General features: G+C 47.3%; 2 protein-coding genes across 4 annotated transcripts; both read right to left on the bottom strand.

The window, feature by feature from the left end:
• Positions 1–287: 287 nt before the first annotated feature.
• nav1b (neuron navigator 1b) lies at positions 288–20,633 on the bottom strand. 3 transcript variants are annotated; one of them, XM_077725829.1, is made up of 29 exons: positions 19,617–20,633; positions 16,847–16,949; positions 16,203–16,568; positions 12,404–12,548; positions 11,777–12,044; positions 10,369–11,032; positions 9,847–10,296; positions 9,732–9,773; positions 9,479–9,636; positions 9,193–9,366; positions 8,975–9,033; positions 8,768–8,791; positions 8,413–8,490; positions 7,391–7,474; positions 7,028–7,139; positions 6,836–6,957; positions 6,214–6,389; positions 5,983–6,142; positions 5,656–5,830; positions 5,509–5,585; positions 5,354–5,449; positions 4,870–5,038; positions 3,631–3,866; positions 3,307–3,461; positions 3,149–3,220; positions 2,864–3,060; positions 2,674–2,792; positions 2,391–2,588; positions 288–2,307 (listed from the first exon to the last, which is right to left on the bottom strand). In XM_077725829.1, the coding sequence occupies exons 1-29, from the start codon at positions 20,281–20,283 to the stop codon at positions 2,224–2,226; spliced, it is 5,430 nt and encodes a 1,809-aa protein (XP_077581955.1). In that variant the 5' UTR covers positions 20,284–20,633; the 3' UTR covers positions 288–2,223. The 3 variants fall into 3 exon arrangements, with proteins under 3 accessions (XP_077581955.1, XP_077581957.1, XP_077581956.1); XM_077725831.1 differs by lacking the exon at positions 8,413–8,490; XM_077725830.1 differs by lacking the exon at positions 8,768–8,791.
• LOC144202600 (zinc finger BED domain-containing protein 5-like) lies at positions 20,315–23,859 on the bottom strand. The gene is made up of 3 exons (XM_077725437.1): positions 22,945–23,859; positions 21,507–22,780; positions 20,315–20,630 (listed from the first exon to the last, which is right to left on the bottom strand). Exons 1-3 carry the CDS (start codon positions 23,383–23,385, stop codon positions 20,315–20,317), a joined length of 2,031 nt encoding a protein of 676 aa, XP_077581563.1. The 5' UTR covers positions 23,386–23,859.
• Positions 23,860–26,616: the final 2,757 nt, after the last annotated feature.

The following is a 26,616-nucleotide window of genomic DNA, read 5'->3' as shown; positions in this document are numbered from 1 at the left end:
AAATGGAACACACTTTAAGGAAGGTAAGAATCAGTCATTTTTGTCAACAAGGGGGTGCATGAGCCTATCCCAGCTAACTTGATTCATGGGACACGTTGAATGGCCGGCCCATCGTGGGAGAAAAAGGACAAGCAATCATAACAAGGGGGAATTTAGCATACAATTAGCCTAGCATGAATTGTTTTTACACACTACAAACTCATTTAATTTGTGAATTAATTTACCCAATGTCCATATTATTAATGAATAAGGTGATTGCACCTGAAAAAAATAAAGGAAGCTGCGGCTGAAATAAAACATGTATTTTATTGATTTGAACAAACAGTGGCAGGTTGTACCATGACGATGTTTTTTGGTCGCTCGGTTGGACGCGGGGGCCATTTTGAATTAGCTTTTAATTTGAATTTGGCATTAGTTTGCCGGTCCGTGCATCCGGAAGTAACGCTGCCGTATTTACAATCTTTACACCGACATTCCGTACAAAATCGACAAATGAACCTTTACAAAGGACTCTTAAAAAAGAAAATCAAATATCGGAGCGGCACAAAGAAAGGAATGGTCGCTACTAGCAAGTTCACATGCATTTACAACACAGACCAATCGTTTTTTTTCTTCTTCCGATATTTAGCTTTTCCGACTTTCTCCGAAAAACAAGACCAGTTTTTGTGTGCTTTTCCAACTGTTTTGGTTCAATTTCCAATGGGAGATCGCCTAGCGCCATTTCTTTTTTTTCAAGACCTGCTCTATTTACCCTGTTTCCATGACAACGCCCCCAACCGTACCACGGTTTTAAGGCTCACCCCGTTATCCCTTGGCACCCGGAACAAATGCCGAGTCGCGGCGACCGTTCATAAAACCAATCCTATTCTATTTTTTCCGCGACCTATTTACAAAACTTTGGTTCAAACGCCATTTTTTTTAGGGGTATAGTTTATCGTAGACTAGATTGGACATTCATTTTATTGAAGTACGCGTAAAGTTCTTTTGTCGTTAATTCTAAATGAAAGCGGGGAACCCACATACGAGCCCAATTTACATTTACACCTTAACGATTGTTTCGGAAACGAATCGGACATTTAAAAATCGAAAATGGACATTTGTTTTCCGATCAAACGACATATCGCAAAGTATATTCCACCAGGTTGGATTTGATTGGCTCGTACGTGTGCACCCCGCTTGGCATAATACAGTCTCTTTTAGGGACAATCTATATTTTACACACACATGAAAATAATAAATACATTAAGCACCTTAAAAAGTGTTCAATCTTTCTTACTCTTTAGCCATTGGCCGATTCCGTTACATGTTCATATAAAGTACACGGTACAATGTCTCACACGTCTCCTCAAAAATAAAAAAAATCAATCTGGCAACATGAACAATCTGGCAACCCGACCCTGAATTGTTGCGTGACAATTCGGCAAACGACGTTAAAAACACGCAATGTCATCACGATGCAACATTTTTACTTTTTTTTCTTAAAGATTCTCCCACTGTAATTGGACGATGGGGTGATGAAGTGGGTGTAGGTAGCTTTAAAGTCATTCTCATTGGCTGTCTTATTTATGCTGCTACATTTTAGTTGCTTTTTTAAGGGACCGTTACAATCATGCGCACCTACAGGCGGGAATCGGAACTACGCTTTAGATTTTTTTTTTGTGAAAAAAAGTATGACAGCAACATTACCGGGTTAGCAAAGTGTAAATTAGCGGATTAGCGGAGGAGCTAAGCTGACGTAAACACCAGTTTTGGGTTCTTTAAGGCATGTTTTTTTTTTCACCTGCTCCTGCTGGACAGTCAGGGGATTGCATATTTCGGAACATTTGGCTTTAAGAGACGGACGCTGTCATACTTTTTTTTAAAAATTGGATTTTTATAGAGTATATATGTATATTTTTTTACCTGTTGAGTGGACGACTTGTGGACGAGTGGTGCTGGTTGCTGATTGACCTGCAGTGTTTGTCAACTATTAGCACCAATCTAATGAGGACAAAAAGGGGGTGAATGGACGGACCCCAAGTCAAGGGGTACAAAAACAAGGCCGTGTCCGTTAAAGGCAGTTCCAATTTCACCGCCTCACACTTGACTTAAAAGACTTAAAATGGCTTCCCGGATGCACAATACCAGTCATTACAGCAGACCAGGAACAATGACTTTTTGGGGCGGGTGGGTGACTTGGCGTTTTTTTTAGGGGGTTGTTTTTTTTCGTTTTCGTCTGTCCGTTCACGGCCTGGGCGGGCCCGGGTCGTCTTTATCCGGGGATTCCATGTAATCGGCCGCCTCTTGAAGTTTCAAAAGCATGGCCATCTGAAAGTAAGGGAGACACAAGCCCCGCCCCTTTTTAACCGAGTCATTTTGGGTGACCCCGGCGGGGAGGTCACGTCGCTTACCAACGGATCCGATTCCACCGAACCGGGCGTGGTCTCCTTGCGGGACTTTTCCTCGCCGGCCTGACCGGGACTGCCGGAGCCCACGCTGGGGGGAGGCAGGTGGAACAGTTTGGCCTGGTCCTGCTGGGCGGAGGGCCAAGGCAGGGTGCCCCGAACCCACTCCACCGGGTCCTCCCACACCGATTTCTGGCCGTGGAACTGTGCGGGGGCAAAAAAAAAAAAAAAACGGATTGGAAACTGGAAAAAAAAGCGGGTATTGAACCCAGATCTCTGGATGTCTCACCTTGATGCCATCCTTGGCGCCCTCTTGCAAGTAAGGGATGATGGAATGGTTCCAAAGGTCGATGAACCACGAGCGGAACTCGTCCACCGTCACCGGGCAGGACAGGAAGAAGCAGGGCCCTGAGGGGGGAAAAGGGGGCGGGTCAGAGACAATGGGCGGGCCCGGCCGGAATCGATTGATTGGGACGAACCGATGAGGAAGTCGGACGTGCTGTGCTTTTCCAGGAAGGCGTGCAGGTGGTACCACAGCTGGGGGAGCCAATCCAGGACTCGAACCAGGTCCTCGTCCGTCAGGTTGCGCTCGTCCTCCGACTCCATCAGTTTGCGGTGGAGGTAGCGCGCCAGGAAACCGTTGGCCGGTTCCACGTTGTTGGAGAAGGTCACCATTCTGAAGAAAAGACCAAAAGCAAAATTCAACAATTCAAGAAATAATTAGCATTTGGATATTAAAAATATTTTTCTTTTTTTGGACTGACCTAAAGCTGAGGTGCAGGCTGTGATTGGCCGTCATCTTGACGGGCTGATTGCTGGTTCCGATGATGTACGGACTGAAGAGCAAAAGCACAAAGAACAACATTTGAACAAATGGCAATTTTCTATATGTCCATTTGCATTGGAAGGAACGACCGATGACCATTTGTGATATTTGCAGGTGAGCGCTCCGTTGATCAGCTCGCTGACGGCGGCCGGGTCGTGAATGTCGTCCACGATGATGACCAGCGGGCTTTCCCAACCGCCTCCTTCCCGGTCCATTTGATTGGCCAAATTAGAAAGGTACAATTGCAGATCCTGCCAGCAAAAATAAATGGAAATACAACATTAGTGGTTACGGCACAGGTGTCAAAGTGGCGGCCCGGGGGCCAAATCTGGCCCGCCAAATCCTTTTGTGCGGCCTAAAAAAGTCAATCACGAGTGCCCACTTTCTGTTTTAGAATTCAAAGGAGGAGTGAAATCTCACCTTGCACGACTGCCGGTGCATGTTGAAGGTGACGGCCAGGGCGTCGGAGGGGTCGCGGGCGCTGCGCTCCACCAAGTACTCGGCCAGGCGCGAGGCCAGGTGGGTCTTGCCCGTGCCGCTGGGTCCCGACAGGATGAGTCGGCGGTGTTTCAGCAGCAGGCTGATGTAGTGCTGCATCATGGCTTTGGGGATCAGGCTCTCAAACACCAGGCTGTCCACACATTTTTCCTTCAAACCTGCAACAACCATTCATAAAAATAGTGTTACCTTGACATATGAGCAATTTGAGTTCAAACAAAATGAAGTTCAAAATCAGAAAATTCTCTTTAAAGTGCTACTGAATCTGATTTTTTTGACATTTAGCAGCTCTGACTGCTGCTTGTTTAAAATATCACCCTAGAGACAATGTTCATTTTGGTGCCGTTAATTAGCCATCTTACCAGATTTCAATACCCTAACTTGTGATTAACCTCAACTTAGGGACAAGCAAACTTGATATTTGTTAATAAAGAAGGAGGAAGGTGTCGGGCGGCAAATGAGTTTAGCTTAGCAGCTTGCGTGCCCTTCACCAGCTATGTGTTGCTACAGCATTTGCCTCTGAAAATAACTCCCAGTGTCGGCAATCTAGCGCCAGTGTTGGGTTCTGTATTTGTATCTTCGGTGGGGGCGTTGGTGGGTGGGGGGGTCCCCAGATCTAGTGGGTGGGCCAGCTGGATCCGGTTGGCACCGAGGTACCGGGTATCGGGTGATGGCAGAATTGCCATCCGGTTTTTGGGGCCCGGTTGGACTTGGCTTTCATTGGTCCGGAGGGACCAAAATACAAGGAATTTGGTTTGGTTGGATGCACTTTTAGTTAGAAAAATCAAAGCAACCGTGCTCTTTTTCGGGCTTACCCCAAACCAAACTCTAGCACCCCCTGCGACCCTAGTCAGGATAAACGGTTGAAAAAAAAAATGTATGAAGCATTTCCAAGGCAACCTGGTGCGCGCTCCAATTTTGGGAAAATAATCAAATAATGATCAATTAATGTTGGATAAAAGGCAGGCCCTAATTAAATATTAAACTATTGCAAGCTTCAAAACATTCTCTGGTATCAAAAACAAAAAATGAACTAATTTAAAGGCTTGCGGGAAGAACTTGAGCTGACCTAGCAGTTGTTTTGCAACTTCAATTGCATTTTTACAACCAAACTGCAGCATAAGAGTGGATTGGTTTGGGTGAAATGTGGGCGTACCGTACCTTTAAGGGCCACGGTGATGCCGGTGGGCCCTCGGGACACGCAGCGAGAAGGCTGAGTCTCGGGCGCGTCTCCGCCCAGGATCCTCTTGATGTGACCCACGCTGTAGCTGTAGATGGAGTCGGTGGACAAGCCCAGACTGGAGGCCGGGTCCACCTTGGCCACGTAAACCTGAAAATCCACCCAAAGAAAGGCCACGTCATTCAACAGAAAAAAGACAAACAAGTTGACGTTAATGCGGCCCGCCAACCAACCCGACGAGTTTGACACCCCTGCTTGCTCTAAGTGGTGGCTTACCGTTAGCTTACCGCACAAACTAGCGCCATTTTCCCTTAGCGCAAGGGAATAAAAACAATCGTAAAATCCTCCGACGTCAACGCTCCGAGTTCTAGCCGTTATCACATCCGCGTTTTTATCGGCGCCAGTTAAAATTAACCGGCGCGACAGCTGTTTGGCCAGGGTTAGGCCTAGAGAACGCCGTCTCACCTTGAAAGCCTGGCTGACGGCAGAATCCAACATGGGCCAGTCCATCCTGCCGTTCACCCTGACCGTCCCCACGAAGAAGTCCTGTTGCTTGACCTCCTGAAAACGACGACAAGGGTCAGTCGGGGGCGCCGGTCAAGTCTGAGCGACGCTCTCACCTCTTTGAAGACCCGCAAGTCCGCCACGCAGACCACCACCCGGACGCGGTGGTCGTCCCGCTGCGAATCCGTGGAATCTGTGGCGAAGAAGAAGTGACCGTGGGATTGGTTGACGATGGAAAATAGTCACGGGTTTTTGAGCCCTACCTGTGCTGGTCCTCCTGGTCTCGCGCAGGGCCACGGAATGGCGCGGCGACAAGTTGGCCAGGGAAGACAGACCCGAGGACTGGGAGACGGAGCTGGACGGTCCGGGAGACTGGCAGGGGGACAGGCTGCTGGTTTTTAATTGGTCGTTCTCCACCTTCAGGCTGTCCACCGTCCTCTGTGGAGACAAGAATGATAAATCAAGTCCGTCAATTTGAGATACGAGTAAGATTTTGGGAAAATGTTAGTTTGCCTTTGACTAGCTGTGTGGAAAAAGAGGTCAAGCGGACTCCGACACCCCCGTGGTTGATTGAATATGCTTGTTCGTACCTGCATGTTGGTCATGGTTTCCTGCAGCTGATCCAGCTGATGGGCGGAGCTCAAGGCTTCCAGTCGGATGTCCGTCAGTTTGCGTTCCTTTTCCCACAATTCCGAGCGCAGATCCGACACCACCTTGTCATCCGGCACGCCTTTGTTCTCCTCGCCCATCCTACGGATGTTGTTCACAATGTCACAATGGTGCTTTGAATTCCGATTTTGTTGTTTTTTTTGGGGGCTTACCCGGAGGCCAGAGGTGAAACTTTGATGGAAGACGGCGGCGGGTTGGTCCCGTCCTGGCGGACTTTGGGGGAGGGCGGAGCCGAAGACTCCGGGGTGGCGATTTCCTCGATGTCCGCGTAGGGACCCGTGGCTTTGGCGCCCTTCTTGCTGAAGGCCTTGTTGAAAGAGCTGCGTAACTAGTGGACCAAAAAAAAATAGGCAAATACATTCATAAATACCTCTACTTACAAATACCTCTACTTACAAATACCTCTACATACAGATACCTCTAGATACGAACTTTTCAGGTTACAAATGTCTCTAGGTAGGAATTTTTCAGACACATAGCAGTTAGAAAATCCTCAAAAAAAAAACGGAAATGCTTAACATATACCCGTTATTTTATTTTGAAATAGCCCCAGTCACATTGCAATCTGCTTTATGTTTTCACTTGAAGCACCCCACAACAACAAAAACACTTGTTAATTAGTATCTTATTCATTTTAACTCACCTCATACACCTAAAAATGAAAATCAGGCGGCATGAGGGAAAGACAAGATTGTTATTTCACAGCGGGATTGACAACCCACGCGGGAAAAGTTTGCTAATAAACATAAGTTTAATTATGTTTTTCCAACTGACCCAGCTCTTTTTCTTCTTCTTCTTGGCCTCCTGTTCCTTCAGACTTCCCATGCTGGAGTGACTGGTGGTGCTGGCCAGGCTGGCCAGACTTTCCGAAGAATTCTGACGATTCATCTGCAGTTCTGTGCGGTAGAAAGCGACAATGGGTCTGACGTCCAAGGACGGCGGCCATTCCGGGGAACGGCTTCCTACCTTTGGAGACCATCTCAGAGTTATTGAGAGCGCCCTGGATGATGTCGTGGGCTTCGGCGTTTTTGGTCTTCAGGATCTCGATGGTGTCCCTCAAGTCGTTCAGTTCCGAATCCTGAAGAAAGACACGTCGTTTGTCACAATAACCAGCAAAATTCCACGCTAGTATATTAAAACTTCACTTTTTAATAACCTTGATTGATTTTGATTTTGGCAACCTTGGCCACTAGATGGTGCAAAATTACAATGAACAAAGATCAAAATTGTGAACAGAACAGTTTTCTATTACTGTATATTGGCTTCACAAAAAAAAGTCCACATATTGACCAAGTATATCAGACGTAAAAAAAAAATTTCGACACCAACCTTTTGTTCGGAGGAATCGGACAAGGTCTGCAGGCGAGCCGTCATCAGCGCCAAACTCTGCTCGAAAGCCGCCACCAAGTTAGCCTGTTGGACACGCGGCAACAGTTTGTTAACAGTTTGTCGACAATTAAAACGGACAGTTTTGCAAAATCATTTCCCGCAGCAAGAAAAGGAAAGAAGGGGCGGAGCTAAGTCGGTGGAAAGCATTGACGAACAAACAAACGAACACAAACAAAGCATTTTTTCAAATCTGGGTCAATTTTGACAAGTGTTAGCATTGGTTTTAAACTTTAGCACTTCAACATGGATTGCTTGCTTGTTCATTCTAAGGAATTCAACTTGCATTTTAGCGCTCCGTAATGCCATTTACACCATTAATAATCATCCAATCAGAAGGCGAGCGACGTTCCAACAAACCTGTCCTAACTGCTAGGCCCGACATCCGCAGAGGCGACCGGTTAGCGGGCCGAGGAAGGGGGCGGGTACCGATCGGCGGGAAGAGAAAACAAAAGAGAGGGACAGTGGTGGTTAGGTGTGAACGCGACCCCAATAACGAGCAAATCGGCAGCCATCTTCGTTAGAAATCCAAAAGATATTAAAAGAGCCAAGTGAGCCAGTGAGTCGGTGAGTCAGAGTCGGAGAGTCGGAGAGTGAGCCAGAGAGTCAGTGTTGACAGCTGGATTTACACGGCGAGCTTCAAGTCTTTTCTAATATTATTCCTTGAGGGACATCATAGGAATTACAAATACAAGAAAATGTGAGCAAAAATGTCCATGTGAAATGAAACAAAATGTTTTTATGGACAAAGTTTCTATTCTATGTGAATTACAGCTTGTAGCATATTAACGTCAGCTGACTTTATGTTGGCTCACTGTCTTGCAAATCCATTCTTTTTCCACCTCTAAAACGCACACGGTGTAAATCCAACCGGTGAAAGCAAGCGGCGTGAGGGCTTTTATTTTGAAAAGAAGCGAGCCAGCGAGCGTCAGGACGTCAAAGGCTACGGAAAAAGTTGGACGTACGTTGGCGGACAGCTGCATGGTCAAGTCGGCCACTTTTTCCTGCGACGATTCGAGCTCGTGACGCAGTTTGTGGATTTGCTGCGGAGCAAATGGGCAACAAAAAATCGGCATTTCACTTCAAATTGATTGGACCTTTACCTTCTTCTTTCTTTTTAATCTTACAAATCCCAAAATCTATATTTTTTTAGTGTGTGGCCAACTCTGGTTCCAAGTCGTCAAGTGGACCCAATGCAACATTTTAAAGTGGGGGGAAAAAAAGGCCTTTGGTGGATTTTCTGCGCCGTTTTCAAGCCGTCACTGCCGCCATCCCACAAAACAAAAGATTTGTAAGAAAAGAATGAGTTGATTGCCTCACCTCCCCTTGGATCCTGTCCTCGTTCTAAGGCCGTCATTACGAAAGCGTGAAAATCAGAGAGGTAATTTGAGAACAACTTGTTCAAATTGCATTTAAAAAAAACAACACCATGGCGTCGGCTCTTTTTTTTGAAAGCCATTAAAATGATCCCACGTTCCCACGGATCATTAAAAACATGACTTGGGCTGGAAAATATGATTGACTCACCGAGACGGACGAGTAGTTGGAAGAAGCGCTGGAAGCCAAAGACAGGACCGAGCCGTGAACTGCAAAAACAAAACAAACAAAAAATAAGAAACTAGTACATTTAACCATCAAAATGGATTAAAAAAACGAGGTCAATACGTTAAAAAAGGGGCTGAATTTGTTTTGTAGAAAGATTTTTTTTCAAAAAGAACAAAAACAAGGTTAAAAGGTCGTCTTACCGTCATCGCTGGCTTCACGGAAAGAACCGGAACGCCCGATGCTTTTGGGCCGATCCGCCAGCGACACGCTGCTGCCCAGCGGCGACGAGCCGTAGTACAGCTCCCCGTCACCGGGGGGCCCGATGCTGTTGGAGCGCGATATCCTCGGGGTGCCGGAACAAGAAATTGGGGCCACTTTCAGGGAAAAAAGACAACAACAAATAAATGAATATATGGGACGGCACAGTTAGCGCGCGTGCTAACTCTGCGGAGGCAACACTAAAAATGCCTTCTTTTTTTGACTCACCCACGTTGGTGAGAGGATATTTGGCAGCGGACAGCAGGCTGAGCGAGCGGGTGGGCGACGGGAGCTGCGGCGGGCTGTCGCGCTCCGACGCCGCGTTGTGCGAGTGGCGACGGCCCGCTTTCACGCCGTCGTTTTCCGATAGACTGGAGCTGCAGCGTCTTGGGAAAGGGCCACAGAGTCCGGTTAGACCGCGGAATCGCCCAACGCCTGGATTTCTAAGGGTTTACGAAACATTTGGGGGGGTTATACGTACTCTAGGCCTTTTTTGGGCAAGGTGTTCCTGTCCGTCTGCAATCTATGGAGAGAAACAGAAGAAATTTAGCTTCGCAACGAACCTCATGGTTTGATGACCACGGACGGACGCTGACCCTTCGGTGAGGTTGAGGGAAGTCCTGCTACCGGCCCCCCAGGTCCCCCTCTCCTTGCCCCCCGCCGACTCTTTGGCCCCGAAGCGGGCTCGGGGGGGCACGCTCATCTGCAGGGGCAGCGACTCCATGCTGCGGTGCACGCCCGACAGTTTGGGGTAGAGCGAGGCCGACCCGTAGGAGCCGCCGTAGGAACCGGCGTAAGACCCGGCGTAAGACCCGGCGTAAGACCCGGCGTAAGACCCGGGGGAGTCCACGTGCAGGGCGGGGGCCGGGCTAGGGGTCAGCCGGGATCCGGACTGAGAAGAAGACGACGCCAAGTCCTGCAGCTTGGAGAACGGGGGCACTTTGGGAGGAAGGTCTTGAATGCTCACGCAGGAGTCCAAACTGTTGGAGGTCAACTTGTCCAGGTGGGCCAGGCTGGGGGGACGGCCCAGAGACTTGGCCAACATCCTATCGGGAAAAGAAAAACATCACGTGACCATCCGGGGACCAAACATCCGGGTACCGGCAAGATGGACTCACCTGGGTGTAGTGGGCGACGACAACTCGGGATATTTTCCACCGTTGCCGCTCCGCCTCAGGCCGTGCAGTTTGACCAGCGAGGACTCGGCTTGGAGCGAATCGCCTCTGGAGGGGGCGCCGTCGCGCTCCATTCCGGCGGCGCACACGGCCTTGGCCCGGGCCTTTTCCTTCTCGCGGTCCGTCTGGTTGACCGGGGCCTTGCCGGACGGGCGCTCGGCCGCCTCTTTGGACCTTTGGCCCACCGCCTTGAGGGTCAGCGGATTGGCGTCCAGAGGGCGGGACGCCGGCCGGCCGATCACGCTGAAGGCGCTGGACTTGGCGGGCCGGGGGAGGCTGCGGTATTGGAAGCCGTTGCGGGCGTTGGGCCCCAGGAAGCCCGAGTCGCCACCGGCGTCAAAGCTATTCTTCCGACCGGAGGGGGGCGCCAACCTGGTCTTGGAAGGTTTTCCCAGGGTGGCCGAGCCCCCCGCCGTCGGCGCCGTGGACGTCGGCGTTCTCTTGTAGCCGAAAGAGGGCTGGGATGGCGCCGGCCTGGCTAAACCCGAGGGGGGTTTCCGGGGCTCCATGCGATGATCCCGGCTGGCGTCGGAGCGGGAGCGTTGGAGACCGCCGCTTTTGACGGACATCTTGGATTTGTCCTGAGGACGCTCGCCCGTCCTGACCGCTGCGAAGAGCAGACGACGACGACAAGTTAGGGCGGGAGAACACGGGAGAGTTTAAAAGGGCATCAAAATGATGAATTGGCGGCGGCGGAAAACCTCGCTACTCCTGCCAAGTTGGGCTACGAGCAAAGACGCATCTGGATTTCATTGGGAGAACTTTGATGCCCCCCCCCTCACGTGTCAATTACTGCCTTTAAATTCATAAGAGGCAATAAAAGTATCGTTTGGATTCGAGTCAATTGAAATCCAAACATGGGGCACATAATCAAAGCAACGAGAGTTTTGTTTGTTTTAGTTTTTTTTATCTACAGCCAGCTCCATATAGGCCAAAAGTGTCAGACTCGGTCGGGTTGATTCGCTTTGGGCCACTTCAACATCAACTCCATTTCATGTGGGCCCCACCATTTTAGATAGAATATTTAGATCTTTTTTTATTTTTTATACCGAAATTGGCCTCCCGCGATTGACTTTCCCAGGCCGCACAAAATGATGCAGCGGGCCAGATTTAACCCACGGGCCGCCACTTTGACACCCGTGATATAGTCGTTAGAAAAGGGATTTAGCTTAGTGCTAACTCTTATTTTGAAAAGGGAAAATGGCAGTACAGCCTCAATTGTGTTGAATTTGGGTGACACATGCATCTAAAATCAAGCCTCGACTCAGCTGCACTTCCCATCTTCAACACTAGAGGGAATCGAAAAATCCCTTCTCGAAAGCACGCCAAAGGAGAGTGGGTGTTGTCTCACCTGCCACTTTGAGCACGCTCTGCGACGCGTGAGTGATGGGCGAGGTGACGCCCACGGGAGGATGGCGACTCTTGTTGAAGCTGGCCGGCGCCCCCAAAGTCCGAGGCTTCATGGCCTCCTCGCCGGGAGTGGGCGGCTTCTTCCTCCACTTGCCCACCACTTCCGTCTTCAGGCTGCCCGTCTCGTAGCCCCGCCCACTCTTGCCGTCCTCGCCGTACCAGGAGAGGCCGCTCTCCGCCAGGGAGCGCTTCTCGGCGTCCGTGCGGAGCTGCGGACACGGACGAGGGGTAGGGGGGGGAGACCAGACCACCGTCGTCATGTGCCGTCGCGTGATAGTATGCCCCGCCCCCGACGCGACGGCGGCGCAATCTGCCATCTTTCTTTCGTCTCGCTTGCATTCCGGGGGGAACGAAGCGGAAAACGTTCAAAGCGGTGGCGAAAGAAAAACAAGACGGGAAGAATGGAAAAACATTCGGGAGGGCGGAGCCTAGCCCAGGTAACTAAGGGCAATCTGAATGGCCAGCCAATCGCAGGGAACAAGGAGACAAACAACCAAATAGCATAGCAAAATCAGGGGCAATTGAGAGGGCTAAATTAGCCTAGCATGTAGCTTTTTGGCAGGCTCACCATGACGGAAGAGTTGCGTCGGGATCCCAGCGGCGTGTTGGGGAGCGAGGCCAGGGAGGGGCTGACGTTGAACTCCTCGGAACTGACGTTGTCGGAGACCTCTCCGTCGCTGAGCCCGCTGCTGATGGAGCTGCTTTCGTCCCACCTGAAAAGGACAAAAACATGAAGCTTGAGATAGCTAAAATGCTAAGCTAACAAGCTCACCACGTCAGAAGCAGCAAACCCTGTGTTTTAAGAGAGAATCAAAATAAGAGAAACATAAAACAAGGCAAAGAACCACAGTCGATACAAAATATGATAAGAAGCCAAGAACCGCATGCGACTCGAGAGCCACATGTTCACCACGCCTGATATAGGCTATGTATTTTTCAAATGAATTTGTGTTTAACTATAATTTCTTCTTTTTGAAATGACCTATTTACATGAGTGAAGCTAAAATGCTGGCATTACAGGGTTAAAGTGCAGTATTTTTTTAACACTTGAATTCAATGTTTAAGAATGTTTGAGGCGTGGGAAACTATCCAATGGAAACCAGAAATATGGTAGGACTTATCTTTTGGCCACACTTCAGAGAATGAAATAAAGTAGATCAGCCAGTAAATAGTGGGATTGTTCCCATTTTTAAAAAAAGAAAAGCGTTATACTGCCAAGACGGCGCCCTAAAAAGTGGACTTTTAGCCACAACATGGCTAATCCGCATTTCAATGAGAAAGTTTCATGTTCTGCTTTTGGCTCCACCCCGATGGGTGTGGCCTCTTCCCTCCGGGTTCACCCCATGCGTCAACGACGCCTTGTCAGCATTAAAATAAAAAACTTGGCAAAAAAAGTCTAAGCATTAGAGGATGAACTCAACTCGTCTCGCTTTTATTTACGACGGGACCAACGTGGGTGGCGTTTTTTGGGTCGGGTTTTTTTTCTCCGAGTCGTTGGTTTCACGACCCCGGGAGGGGTGGCGACCAATCCGATTCGGGGGGATATAATAATCATAATAATGTGTGATGTGCTCATGTTGGAACGTTGATCCTAAAAAGTAGCAAGTGGTGCAAAAAAAAAAACAGATAAAAGGTCAGAGTTTGACTGTTATTGATGGCGATAGATGTCCCATCTGTTTAAGATGGGAGGGGCGGCAGCAGTCATGTGCTGTTTGGAGAGATTGTCACGGAAAAAAGTTTGAAAAATTGAATGTCTTATAAACAACAAGGTAGAAAAATCGGAAAATATTTTCTTGATATTGATATTTTTGTTAAAAAAAAAAAAAACTGAAATTCTGACAAAAGCAAATATCTGTCATGGCCGCCGGCGCGTTGATACTTTCCACCCACGCTGGGTGTCATGTGATACGCGGCAAAGTGTTGAGAGCGTGTGGCGGGCGGCGTGCTGTCGGCGCCGGCGACGGCGGCCAAACCTTATCAGCGTCGCCGTGGCGATAACATCTCAGTGGCTTGTTTTTACATCAAGTCCAATGAGAAATAGTGAAACTGAATGCGGTTAGCGAGTGGGTCTTGTAGCGCTAGGGTCGTAGGTTCAATTCCAAATGGGTCCTCACTGTGTGGAGTTTGGACATACCCCCGGGCTCGTGTGGGTTTTCTCCGGGTACTCCGGTTGCCTCCCGCATCCCAAATACAAGCATGCTAAGCTAATTCTCTGCTAAATTGTCTCTGGCCATGAGCATGATTGGTTGTATGTCTCCCTGACTGGTGCCTAAAGTAAGCCGGGGTAGGCTCCGGCACCCCCCGCGAGGATAAGCGAATGGATGCATTAGAGAGCACGTACGCTGCTGCAGAATGGATGCGGCGAACAGAAGAAAGCAAAGTGGTGCGCGGCCCAAGGTGGCTCCGGATGGTGTTGCCATGGAAACCATCCGCCGTTGACCCACTGACGGGGATGCCTTGTGTGTCACTGTGATAACCGCACAATGGCGTGCGTGCGTGCGTGCGTGCGTGCGTGCCAGTGTCGGGTGACATTTATTTGAACATATTTCATGGAAGCGCCATTTTCTGAGACAATGCAAAATTTGCTTTACGGGACTTTTAAGAACGTTATCTATGCAAATGAGCCTTCATTTGTCAGCTAGACACTTGAAGAACTGGATCGGACCAGTTTGGGAGCCCAGACGGTGCATTGGGATGGATCAATATGCATTATTATATATAATCCATCTAATAATAATAATGGGACATGGGCTTTGTCATCATCATTGACTTGACAAAAGAGCTGAGTGCAATGAGCCACTGCACCCGTGCGGGCCGCCATTTTGGATCATATTGATCTGCTCTTCATCTTGTGAAACTCAACGCTAGCTAGGTGCTAATTCACGGGGCGCCGCGCTCGTAGGTGACGTTGAGATGATGGGGGGGGGGGGGGGGGGGAAGCTTAATGAGGACTTCTAGCCTGTTGTCATGGTTACGCCGGAGCCTACTGATCCGCTGCCGTGAGCTCTTTTTTTTTTGAGTGTACAGTAGAAAACGCTGGCATTTGAAAAGTGCCACTAGGAAAGCCGATTAGCCGTACGGAAAAGAACCAGACACACATCTTTGCAAATTACAGACGACGGGAAAAAAAAAAAAGAGCGCTCCCTATATTTTGCCGTCTTTGGGAGGATGAGTTGCCTTTACCAGCTGGGATTGGGATTTTTTTTACCCACATTGCGGGTAAAAAAGCAGTGATTTGTTTTTTTTAAGGATTCCTTTTTAACTTTGAACCTTTGCATCAGTCTCTAAAAGTGGCACTCGGGTCATTTGCGTGGATTCTAGTGGGCGGAGAAAACTCCCGCAGGGCATAAAAACCACACAGCAGCTGTTTTTATCTCGGTGTCACCTTGACGACACACCCGGGGATTCTGGGAACTTTGCTAACCTGGCGCAAATGACAATGAAGGAAATTTCTCTAATATGGGATGAATACAGCAAACCCACCCAAACCCAGGGGGAGAATACGCGAAGAAGGTCCAGAACATCATGGCGTCATCATCTTATTCCATTTTACGACACGATTGAGGATCTTTTCACACGGAGCCGCCGGGAAATCACACCAAAATACGCGTCCTACTTCTAAAAGTAGGCCATACCACGTTTCTCATGGTGTCAATTCGGCGCCCATGTGATTGAATGTTTCATTTTCCAGCGTCTAGCCGCCTTGGAACTTTTTCCACCAAGTCCCGCCGTCCAAACACTGGAAAGGCGCTGAGCTCAAATCCCGTCCACGTGCCTCGCAACGATATAATAAACCGCAGCTCCGTCTGCTCTCCCAATGTTAGCGCCAGCGACATTCTGCCGCCGCCTTAAATCCTCCTGTCGGCACTTTTTGACATACAAAAATGACAGAAAAGAACCTGAACAGCCGAAAAAAACTTTTTGGGTGGGGAGAAAAGCACAAGTTTGCTCAAAAGAAACCATAAAATGCCTCGAAACAAACCAAAGTTTAGTGGAAATAGCCCAAATGAGAAGTCAAAACGGAGAAAAAGTGCTACCTGACACTCAAGCGCGACTTATAGTCCGTAAAATACGCTTATTAAAAAAATCTAGAGGGGTTGCTGTGCCCGACGGCCATTTTGTCATTTTTCTCCACAAAATGGCAATTTTGTAAGTTACATGATGTACCAACTCCACTTTTCTGCATTTCCTATTGGTTCATTCGCCCACTGCCTTCAAAATGGCTGCCAATGAGTTCATAAGGAACCATAAAACGCCCCAAAATGGACTCGCAAAATCAGTAAGTGAGAACAAGCATCCCAGAAAGTCCCTCAAATATCATCAAAATGGACAAAAAGTGACTTTTAAATAACTTTGAAGCGACTCACCCATTGGTGAGGTTGTCATCATCATCATCATCGTCGTCGGGAAGACTCTTCCCCAGCAGGTCGCTGTCGCTCAGATAACCCGACCTGAGGTCTCCGTCGTCGTCCAGGAGATCCAACCTGGGCCGCCGAGTCGGCGCCGTCTGGGCCAGGAACTGGTGGGACTTGGCCGCCCGGTAACCGCCGCCGCCGCCGCCACCGCCGGACACGGACGACGGGGCGTCGCCGGCCTGGAGGCGGGGACTGGCCAGTCCGTGGCGCCACGACAGCGGCGAGGAGCGATTGGACAGGTTGGACATGCTGGACACGCTGCGGGCGTTGGTGTCGTCGCTGTCGTAGCCGCCGGGGGTGCCGCCGCCGTCGGCGCAACTGCGGAAAAGACGCGCATCGTAAGCCGTCCAATCACGTGGCTCCTCAAAAACTCACGTTCACCAATCAGGACGGAGGAGGATGATGATATAACGTTAGGCGGCGACTAAAAGGTATAAATATTGCAACGGCCATGAAAGTATTTTTATCCGTCCTTGTTGGATAATTTATCGGCACAGGAGGGAATTGACCTGCTCCACTTAGGACGGCTAAAGCCAAACGTCCATCAGGTAGTCAAAAATGTGGTGTTTGTTTGTGTGTACAAAGAGTGCGCCCACCTGTGGCCGAGTTGAGAGCCGCGCAAACTGGACATGGTGTCTTCCAGATTCTGGCGCAGGTCGAGGACATTCTGCACCGTCCGCTTCCTCTGGGATTCGGGATCTGTTCAAAGAGGATAGACACTTTAAGGTGGTCGTTTTCCAAAAGATTGCCTCCATTTTAGAAAATGCAGTCATAGAGAGAAAACATTTCCGGATTTTTCCCAATCTGGCAACCTCGGAGGATGATTAAAACTATGTCAAGAGACGCAAAAGGAGCCACGATTTGCTCAAAAAGAAGATTTTTGCGCGTGCCCATCAGACAATAAAGCCACATAAATCTATTTTGTCCGATGTTAACGGACAAACACACTAATGCTGTGTAACGTGCTTGAAATGTCAAAAAGTCACATGGGTGAAGCAGAGGGATATTGCCGCATTTGCCCGGCTCTGGCGCGACCAATCGCAAATCGTTACGATCAAACGCGAGGTCGCCCCCGCATCGTGCCGGCCTTCCCGCCTCGTTTTTATGCCAGTACGGGTCGTGATAATGACGTAAAGTGTGTGTGTCACTGTCACTTTAAATTCATCCTTTGGAAAACAGAAACAAAAAATACAATATGCACACAACTGGAATGATTCAAATAAGTACTTTATGCCACGTGTAATGTCATATTACCATTTTCAAAAAATTGATACAAAGAAATCAATAAAAAAAGTGGATAGCTTGATGGCCTCGCAGTTCTGGGGCCGTGGGTTTGATCCCAAGTGGTTTGCATGTTCTCCCCGTGGCCTTTTGTGGATTTTTCCGGGTACTTCGGTTTCCTCCCACATTTCAAATGCATGCATGCTAAGCTAATTGTTTGCTAAATTGCCCCAGATACTTTTGTAAACAAATACAGTATCCGGATACTCCATTTTAGAAGGGACACTTTGCTATTTTTTCAATGGGCATTGACAGTGGACGCGGGTTTTTCTTTTGGGTTTTTTTTGGTGGTGATTTTTCCTCGGAGAAAAATCCAAAAATGTAGCACAGTAGTTTTATGGGGTGCGCACAACATAGCCTCATTTTTTTCCTCTTTTTTGGGTCCGTTTTAAGCGCATTGGACGAGTGCGCTAACATTTTGGGAATCCACCACATGGCAATTTGCGAGCAGAAAATGAGCCGCGTCCTTATTTTTAGCTGAAAATAAGCGCTTTGCTTTGGCGTCTCGCCCGCCGCCTCGTCCAGCTGTGCAAAAGACGTGGAGAAAGAAATTCTTCTACCTCTGACACACACGCTAACATCTAGCCTACATTTTTGCACTTCCTCCAATTTCATCTGCGCCGCCTGAGATATTTTCAGAAGGGATGGATTTATTATCATTTTAAATGCCTTCCAGGTACAGTTGGACCGAGATGCTGATAACATGGGGGGGGGGGGGGGGGGATACAGGGCAGGCTGCCTTTGCAGACTATGAAAACGAAACAAAATAAAGACAGGGAAGGTTTGTAAGAAGAAAAAAATGGCTTTTTGCTTTCCAAGTAAGAAAAATGACAGGTTTTGTAGAAGAAGAAAAAAGAATCCACATTGAAAGCAGTACCATATATGGTTGGGCTGTGTGGGGAGGGGGGACTTAACCATCTCTCCGTAAGTATGGAAAATAAGACTTGCAAGCTGTTATTTGTGAAGGTTACGCTACTTTATGTGCAACTAATACGCGTGAGAGGCATCCGGACGGCTAACGAAGCATGTGAAATACATTTAATGGCCGCAGATGTCTTGATTAGGACGTTACGGGATCACACGAGCAAATAAAGATCTTATTCCACGTCCTCCAGACCTGAGGCTGAAAAATAACTCGCCGTATGATGTAATACGATGGCTATTAACACCGGCGTGCGAGTAAAAACCAAAGCCATGCTCCATCACCCCCATCCGTTAACAAAGGTGACCTCTATCTGCACAAAGACGATTTGTACGCGGGGGTGTCGGCACCATAAATGGGTGCTAATCGGACAATGCGGCGCGGCACAAAACACCACGGGAATATTTCCAGGCGTGAATTGGTGAGCGGGTGCCATGTGGTGCCTGCCAGGACCCTGGAGGGGGCGTGCCAGGGGGTGGCGTGTGGCCCAATTAGGATTCATGACCCTGGCGTGAGACAGACAGTGGTACAAAGCAGCGTTCCCAACATCGATTTATGTGGACTTACAAATTTAAAGTAACAGTACATGAAAATGAGGGTACTTTAACAGTAACAAAATGTCTCTGAATATTTGCTAATCAAAAAGTATCAATGACAGTATGCATAAAGAAAGAAATCAGGAAATGTAATATACATCTATACGCTATAATATATATTGACTTTCCCAGGCCGCACAAAATGATGCGGCGGGCCAGATTTGGCCCCCGGGCCGCAACTTGGACACGTGCGCCAGAGGTTAAATCAACGGTATGTTGCTGACGCGATGCTCCTATTGGTGGAGTCAGCTCTCTCTCATCATATTTTAGCTCACCGGTTAGCGTGGAGCCATCAAAAGAACCACATGTGGCTCCCAAGCCACAGGTTCTACTCCGTAGCCTAGCGTTCGCTAACAAGGACTGGAAAGTCAGCGAATGTTCAAATTGACCGTTTGTAACGACACCCTGTATAAATATTAAACTACGGGGAGCTTAAATTAGCAAGTCCTTAATGAACGACGCTCCCATCTGAAAACACGGCGGCTCAAAGTGGTCATAAAGTCGCCCGCTACCGCATCAATAAGCCAAAATCCCGCTTTTTCCCACGTTTTTCTTCCCGCCACTCACCTAACATCTGGCTGAAGAGCAGCTGTTCCAAGTCGCCCAGCACGGTCACCACCAGCTCGGGGTCCACCTTCAGGAAGGGCTTGTCTCCGCCTTCCTCGGCGCCCGACTCGCCGCCGCCGTTGCCGGCCCCCGTCTTCTTGAGCGAAGCCTTGGCCTTGCCGGAGAGGATCTCGTCGTCGGAGCGCCCGTCCTCCGGGGCCTTGGCCAGGGGCTTGACCTCGGCGTAGGGGGCGCGGGGGATGCGGCTCTGCTTGCCGGGGGGCGAGGGGGCCGCCAGCGGGGCGAAGGGCTTGGGCTTCCCTTGGAAGAGCGAGTGCTCCGACTTGGACAGGTTGCGGGAGAGCGGCGCCGGCGGCGGCGCCGGGACCGCCTTTCCCCCCGCCGCCTTCCTGGCGCGCCCGCCCCCTCCGGCGGGCTGGGCCGCGTCGTCGCACCACTTGGGCTCGTAGAGGTGCAGCTTCTTCTCGGCGTCGGTGAGAACGGCCAGGTTGGTCATGGACCTCTGTTTGCGTAGGCCGGGCGCCGTTCCCGTTGCCATCCTTCCGTCGGTGCTCCCCGCCCGGTAGACCTTGAGCTCGCCGCGCTGGGTGCTCTGAGGCAAGCCGGACTTGAGCCTCTTGGCCCCGAAAGCCAGTCCCTTGGCATCGTACGCTTTGGAGCTCTCCATCTTGCCGGGGCGCTATTCCCGGGCACGCCTCCTACATGGACGGACCGGCGAGGCGAGAAGGGGAGAAAAAAAAAGGGAAAGCCGACGGGTTCCACGCCGCGATCTTCTTCAGGCCACAAAGAAATCCCGCATCGGGCAGCCGTGGCGTGCCGTGGCGCTGCTCCTCCTCCCCCTCGTCTTCCTCGTCTTCCTCGTTCGTCTCGGTCCTCTGGCTGGCTTTCCTGCCGCCGCAGCTGTTGCAGTGGCGGCCGTTCCGGCCCGCCTCGCCGCCTTCCTGGAGCGACGTCCTGCTTTTTTGCGGCCCCCTCCTCCAGCACACACCTCCTTGCAAACACGCCCCTCCCTCCCTCCCGCCCGGCACAACGACAGCGGCGGTCGACGCAGAGGCGCTCTCCTCCCCTCCCCTCCCGGTCGTCTTGGTCTTCTTCTTCTTCTTCCTCCTCCTTCTCCTCTTCCTCCCCCTTTCTCACCTCTCCATGGCATTTCCCCGCATTTGCACATTCTCGCCTTCCTCAGTGCGAAAGAACAAAAAAAAGAAAAAAAATAGCAGCAGTCCACCAGTGCAGGACACATTTTTTTCCCTCTTTTTCTTCTAATGTCTTTGTTCTGAGGTTCCGCCCCGGCCTCCTTCCTTTTGTTTGTCGCACTCGCGTGGCTTATTGATTTGGAGCCGTCAACACGATGGGGGGATTTTCATACCTGTCAACCTCGAACCATTTGTGATCTTACCAAATTTTGTTTTCGCCCTTACATATATGTATAAATACATGGAAAATCTTACCACTTTACTTTTTTGTAAAAAATCACGAACAACAAGTAGAAAATGTATGTTTATGTGTTTATTGCTTTCAAAGTTCCACTACAACAGCTTCCTACAAAAATTGTTCCAATACCTGGTGCATTCAATAATATTTTAATGTGCGTTCACATGACATTTGTTGTAATTCATGGTCGCTGACACCGCCATTTCCAACATCTCTTTGGTTGGATTGACCTCGTAGCACTTCCTGTCACAGTTTAACTTAACTTGTAAGTAATTTGTTAGTGTATCAACACCCAATGTCTTTCTGTACTCTGTATTTATCTTTCTAACATGTGAAAATGCCCTTTCACAATCTGCATTACTGTGTGGGAGACACAAAAGAAGGGTAAACAGTTTTCCCATCACTGGAAACCTACTTTGATTAAGGGCTGTTTTTTCTTTTAAAATATCAGCCCAGTACTTGTCTGTGTCAATCTTGTCCATCTCCTCAAGCTCTCTCTCCATCATCATAAACTGGTAATCATCCCACTCTTCCTTAAGCTTCTCCTCATCCAATTGAACATTGAATGCCTGTGTCAGGTTGATAACATGCATGTAGTCCACCTGTTTCTTTCGATCCAGGACTACCAGCTCCTCAAGTATGGAATCCTCAAATGGGAATTTTGTTATCATTTTTGTAACAACTGCCTCAAAAAATTTTCTGACTGAGTCAAAGAATATTTGTTGTATGGATGGACTGATTCTGTCATCATCTTGCAGTATCTTTTTAACACACAAACCAACATCAAGTCTGTCATTTGTATGCTGATAGTCTCTTTTTGTGTGCTCAATCTCCCACAATTTGTCCTTCACTGCTCCTATATGCTTCCTCTCAACATATTTCACAAGAAGTAATCTCAAAATTCTCTTCATTTCAGGGATTATGTCTCCAATCATGCATTTCTCACCCTGAAATATTGTGTTAAATGCATCAAGATGCGGTATAATGAAATTAAGGAAATGCAGCACCAATTCAGTCATTGGATCATTTAATCTGTTACTGATAGTTTTCACCTTTCCAGGCTTTTCAACATCATCGTGACTTGTAAAATAGCTCTTTAAGGCATCATATTGATTTAAAACTCGTTTAACCACTTTCCCCAAAGATAGCCACCGAGTGGGGCAATGTTTTAAGATTCTTTCTTGATCAGTCTCTGTAAAATCTTGAAATTCCTTAAAGTCCTGCAGTCTTTTGTGGCTATGTTGAAAGAAATAAAATATGTCCACTAAAAAATCATCGACTTTGAAAGGTAAAAGCTTCACTCCAGACTTGATACATAAACTGGACAAATGACATATACACCCAACATTGAAAATATTTGGATTTTGTCCTTTCAATCTAGATAACACAGAGTCCTTTCGTCCAATCATGGTGTTACAGTTGTCACTACCAAAACCTACACAATTTTCCCAAGGTATTTCATTTTTTTTGAAGAAAGAATCTATGACTTCAAAAATTGATGCTGCTTTTCCTGAGGTCAGCTCTGGTAAATCGAGGAGCCTGGTCTTTGTACTCTCCCCATCGAATAGCCTGACAAGAATGACCAGTCTTTTTGTAGCATTTCTGTCATTGCTCTCATCTATCATGAGGCTAAAGGGCTGAGTCTTACACTTTGAGATGACTGGATTTGTGTAGGCTGGAGCCAGGCAGTGCTTGACAATCATTGTTGTTTTTGTACGCCGGCAGGAAAATTCCTTCAACATAAAAAAATGTAGTCTATTAGTGTATTGTAGGAAATATCAAAGTATGATAATCCTAAACTTGCATGGAAGAAGAAAAAGAATTGATGCTAACATTGAAAATATGTTGAAATAAAGAACATATGATTTGATTCACTATAGTAAATGAAAAGACTTACCTTTGCAATTTTTGAATCCGGGCACATTTCTTTGATCAATGATGTGAAATGATCAGCCACTGTTGCTGGCAAGTTGTGTTCAGCAACAAACTGTGCAAACAGTATCTCTGCACGTGTACACAGATCTGGTGAAGGATCTTTGATTTTAGCAGAGAAATGCTCACTAATGGGTTTAAACTGCTTGGCCTTATGAACAGCTTCAATGTGGCCATCTGTGCTAAAGTGCCTCCGGACATCATAAAATCCAGAGGCAGCAACCTTGATATCAGTCTTACAAGCCACACAGTATGAAAATTCAGGTCCTTTTTTTGAAGATTGAATCAAACCTGCAAATTCATCTGTTCTTGTTTCCCACTCTTTTCTGTGTCTTCCACGCTGTTCTCTCTTTTTCTTTGGTGCTGCTGGTTCAGCCAATTTCAAAGTCCTTTTCATTGAAGCCATTGTCAGATAAATCAACTTGTACCACGTGTAAGAGTGTATTCTTGACTTGTAAACAGACCAGAAACAGCTGATCAAATGAAAGTAAACATAAACAAGGGAACAGGAAACGGAAATCACATGGTGAAAGTGTTACAAAACGAAATGTTTATCATGATCTTTTTTTTTTAGCCAATCAGAGGCGCCGGTACATATATCACTTGGCAGACATGCGTTTCCGCCAATCAAAAGCATTTAGAGCCGCGCCGTGCCCAATCAGAGACGACTTAAGGCGGGGACGAGGAAACTCTTTGCGCTCAAAGCCCTTACTTTTATGGCCATTATGGCGGATGGTGAAAAATGGCTAGAAAGTGCCTTAATTTATTTTTTTTTCTCAAAATCACCGTTTAGCGTACCATTTTCATGTGTACAGCGTACCAATATAAAAATGGGCTTTCAGTTGTACCAATTACGGCGAGAACGTACCAGTTGACAGGTATGGATTTTCCCCCGAGCCGTCACGCAACAAATGCTCACGGTTTGATTCCCTGGACTGCTGGTGAAGATCTCCATCCTAGCAAGAAAGAATGAACATGTTTTGTCTTTTATACACCAATTTGCATGTTCTGACTTGCAAATATAACACAAATTGACTATGAGAAATGTCGAAAATTGGCCCAAGTGTGCGCGGCAAATGCGCTAAAGCGGGCCGCCACAACTGGCAAAGTGCCAGTTGTCGAAACAACTGGAGCAATTGGATCCGGTCCCAGATCGCCGGTCCATTTCAAATATCCAGGCAACACAAAGGTCTACGCTCAAAACTTTTCAATAAAGATTGGCGGGGTTTATTATCTGTACTTTGTGAATTAGATGCGTGCTAAAGTCCCAATTGGCGGGCCTGGGCAAGAGACGTTTGCCAACGCAAGCAAGCGAACAGGCCGAAAACCACGAGAAAAAAAACAAGGAACGTACAATTATGCAAAGAAACACGCAAGCAAGTGGTCTTTTTCCTGAAAAGTGATCTTATTCTTCCATGAAAATATTCCTCTTTTAGGACACTATAAGATTCCACGTTACTTGAAATTCAATGTGAGAAAAAACGTATCAAGCATTAAGCATGAAAGCCGCCATCTTACCTTTTTCTGGAGATTTGGACACACTTCCTGGTTGTACTGCTCACATGACTTCATTTTGAAATTGCTCCACGTGCAGGCAACACCCTTTTGGAACAGATTTATACAAAATCTCATAAATAGTATTTCCCCTCAAAGTAACACATTTGTACTCACTATTAAAACCATGAATAAGGAGGAGAAAATGTGAATCATGGGGTGGCTTAGACACGAGAAATTGTACAATTCAACAATTTGAAGGCTATTTTACGGGTGTGGAAGTGTCTCGTATCCTCCTGATTAGCACTAGTTGAAATGTGTAAACATTTCTAAATCTAAATATGTCATATATATAATACATTTTGTGCTCTATAGAGGACATTCAGAACTTTCCAATGATACCAGAAAAGGGATTTGAGCCAAAAAATGATCCAATTTAATTTTAAAGGCACGTGCTGATAGCACCATGAGGTCATTTTTTCTTTCTATCAATAAAAAAAGATAATATATTAAAACATTGTGTGGTGCTCTTGTAAAACATTCCTGCAATGTTCCATGTTAGCAATTTTCCTTGACATCTGGTTTGGATTCTCTTCCCAAGCGACCTTCACGTGCGTTTAAGATGGACTTTTCGGCAGCAAATACCGCTTTTAAACGTCTTCGCCTCAGCTGCGAGGATGACGGCATCATGACGACGTGCTCAATTTAAGACGAGAGGCCGGCCGAAACGTCTTTAAAATGCCTCTTTAACGGCGTGCTAGAAATATGCGCAAATATAGTGGAATGAGATACGACGGGAGCGAAACTCATTTACAAGTAATGTGATGAGATTTGACAAAAAACAATTCTTCCAGTAAATAACTAATAGCACACAAAAAAAATCAAAAAGTAGTGATTTCCCGATAAATGAAGACGCGATAATCGAGGGATTACTGCATTTTGATTTTTCACTTTTTGAGGTTGCCAGGTTTTGTTTTAGCAGTTTTAATTGCATTGTTACTTGAAATTAAAAGGCTTTTCTTTACCCAAACGCATGAAATTATGAACGTTTTAAGGTGAAGCGGCATGAAACAATGTACGTGAGGAGTGCAGCCAAGGAAAAAAAGAATGTTATAATAGATAATAAGTAAAAAGTCTTGCTCTCAAGCCTCCATTCAAGTCTGGCCAGCTGTTATTCTATTGTCGGAAGAACCAAGTGACAAAAACAGGCTGTTCTAAATACAAGCCAGGGTCCGGCTCCATCTGCCCACCGAAATAAATAAATAAATAACAAGAAGGGCCAGACAATAAAATGGCGAAAGGCGATCCGCTCATTAAAGCACTTTAGTCTGCGTCTGTCCATCCAGTCGCCTTTTAGAGACACTCTGTCTCGTCTCTGCTCTGGTCTAGTCTACTCTATCCCTCCGGGGACCATCTCAATCATGATCATCATTAAGAAGATTTTGTTTAGCTCAAATTTGAACGCCATTTAGTAGCGGTTATTGTCGTTTTTTTATTGTACTGCCAATGAGTTCAAAAGACTACATTTATTTTAGCTTCGATTTGAACGTCATGGAAATTCATGACTAATTAAGTGAGGGTTCATTAAAAACTATTTGTCGTTTTTTAAAGGAGTATTGCAAGAGCGAACAATGAGTTGAAAAGAATACATTTTGTTTCGCTTAAACTTGACGTCGTCGTAATTGACGATGACGTCATGCTCGGAAAGCTAGCTAAAAATTGGTCTCATCGCACTTTTATTCGAAAGCTCGTGTTTATTTCACCACTTTAACAAATTTCACGTTTTCTTCATTCATTTTGAACCAAGATTACTTTTAACTGGCAAAAGTTAGCACTGTGTTTGCTAGCGACGCTCGTCTTTTAAAACTTGGAGCGGACGTTGTTCATTAGCTCGGAAGCTAAGCTAATAACATGGCAACTCGACGACTAAGTAAGTAAGGGAATATCATTCGTGACTGAATAGGGAGGCAAAAGTAAGGAAATTCTTACCCCAAAAATGCAGTCGTAAACTTAAGTCACTCGTCAGTAAACTTTTTCCTCTTCAGTAAACTTTTTCCTCTTCATCAGTAATTGTTGGTTTTCTCTTGACTTGGGACTACCCAGTGTACGCAAGTGATACTGCATTAACATCAATACCGGATAC

This window comes from Stigmatopora nigra, chromosome 10 (genome assembly GCF_051989575.1).
Source record: "Stigmatopora nigra isolate UIUO_SnigA chromosome 10, RoL_Snig_1.1, whole genome shotgun sequence".
Classification (NCBI taxonomy): domain Eukaryota; kingdom Metazoa; phylum Chordata; class Actinopteri; order Syngnathiformes; family Syngnathidae; genus Stigmatopora; species Stigmatopora nigra.
The sequence above is the reverse complement of the archived record's forward strand: the minus strand, read 5'-3'. Positions and strand labels throughout refer to the sequence as shown.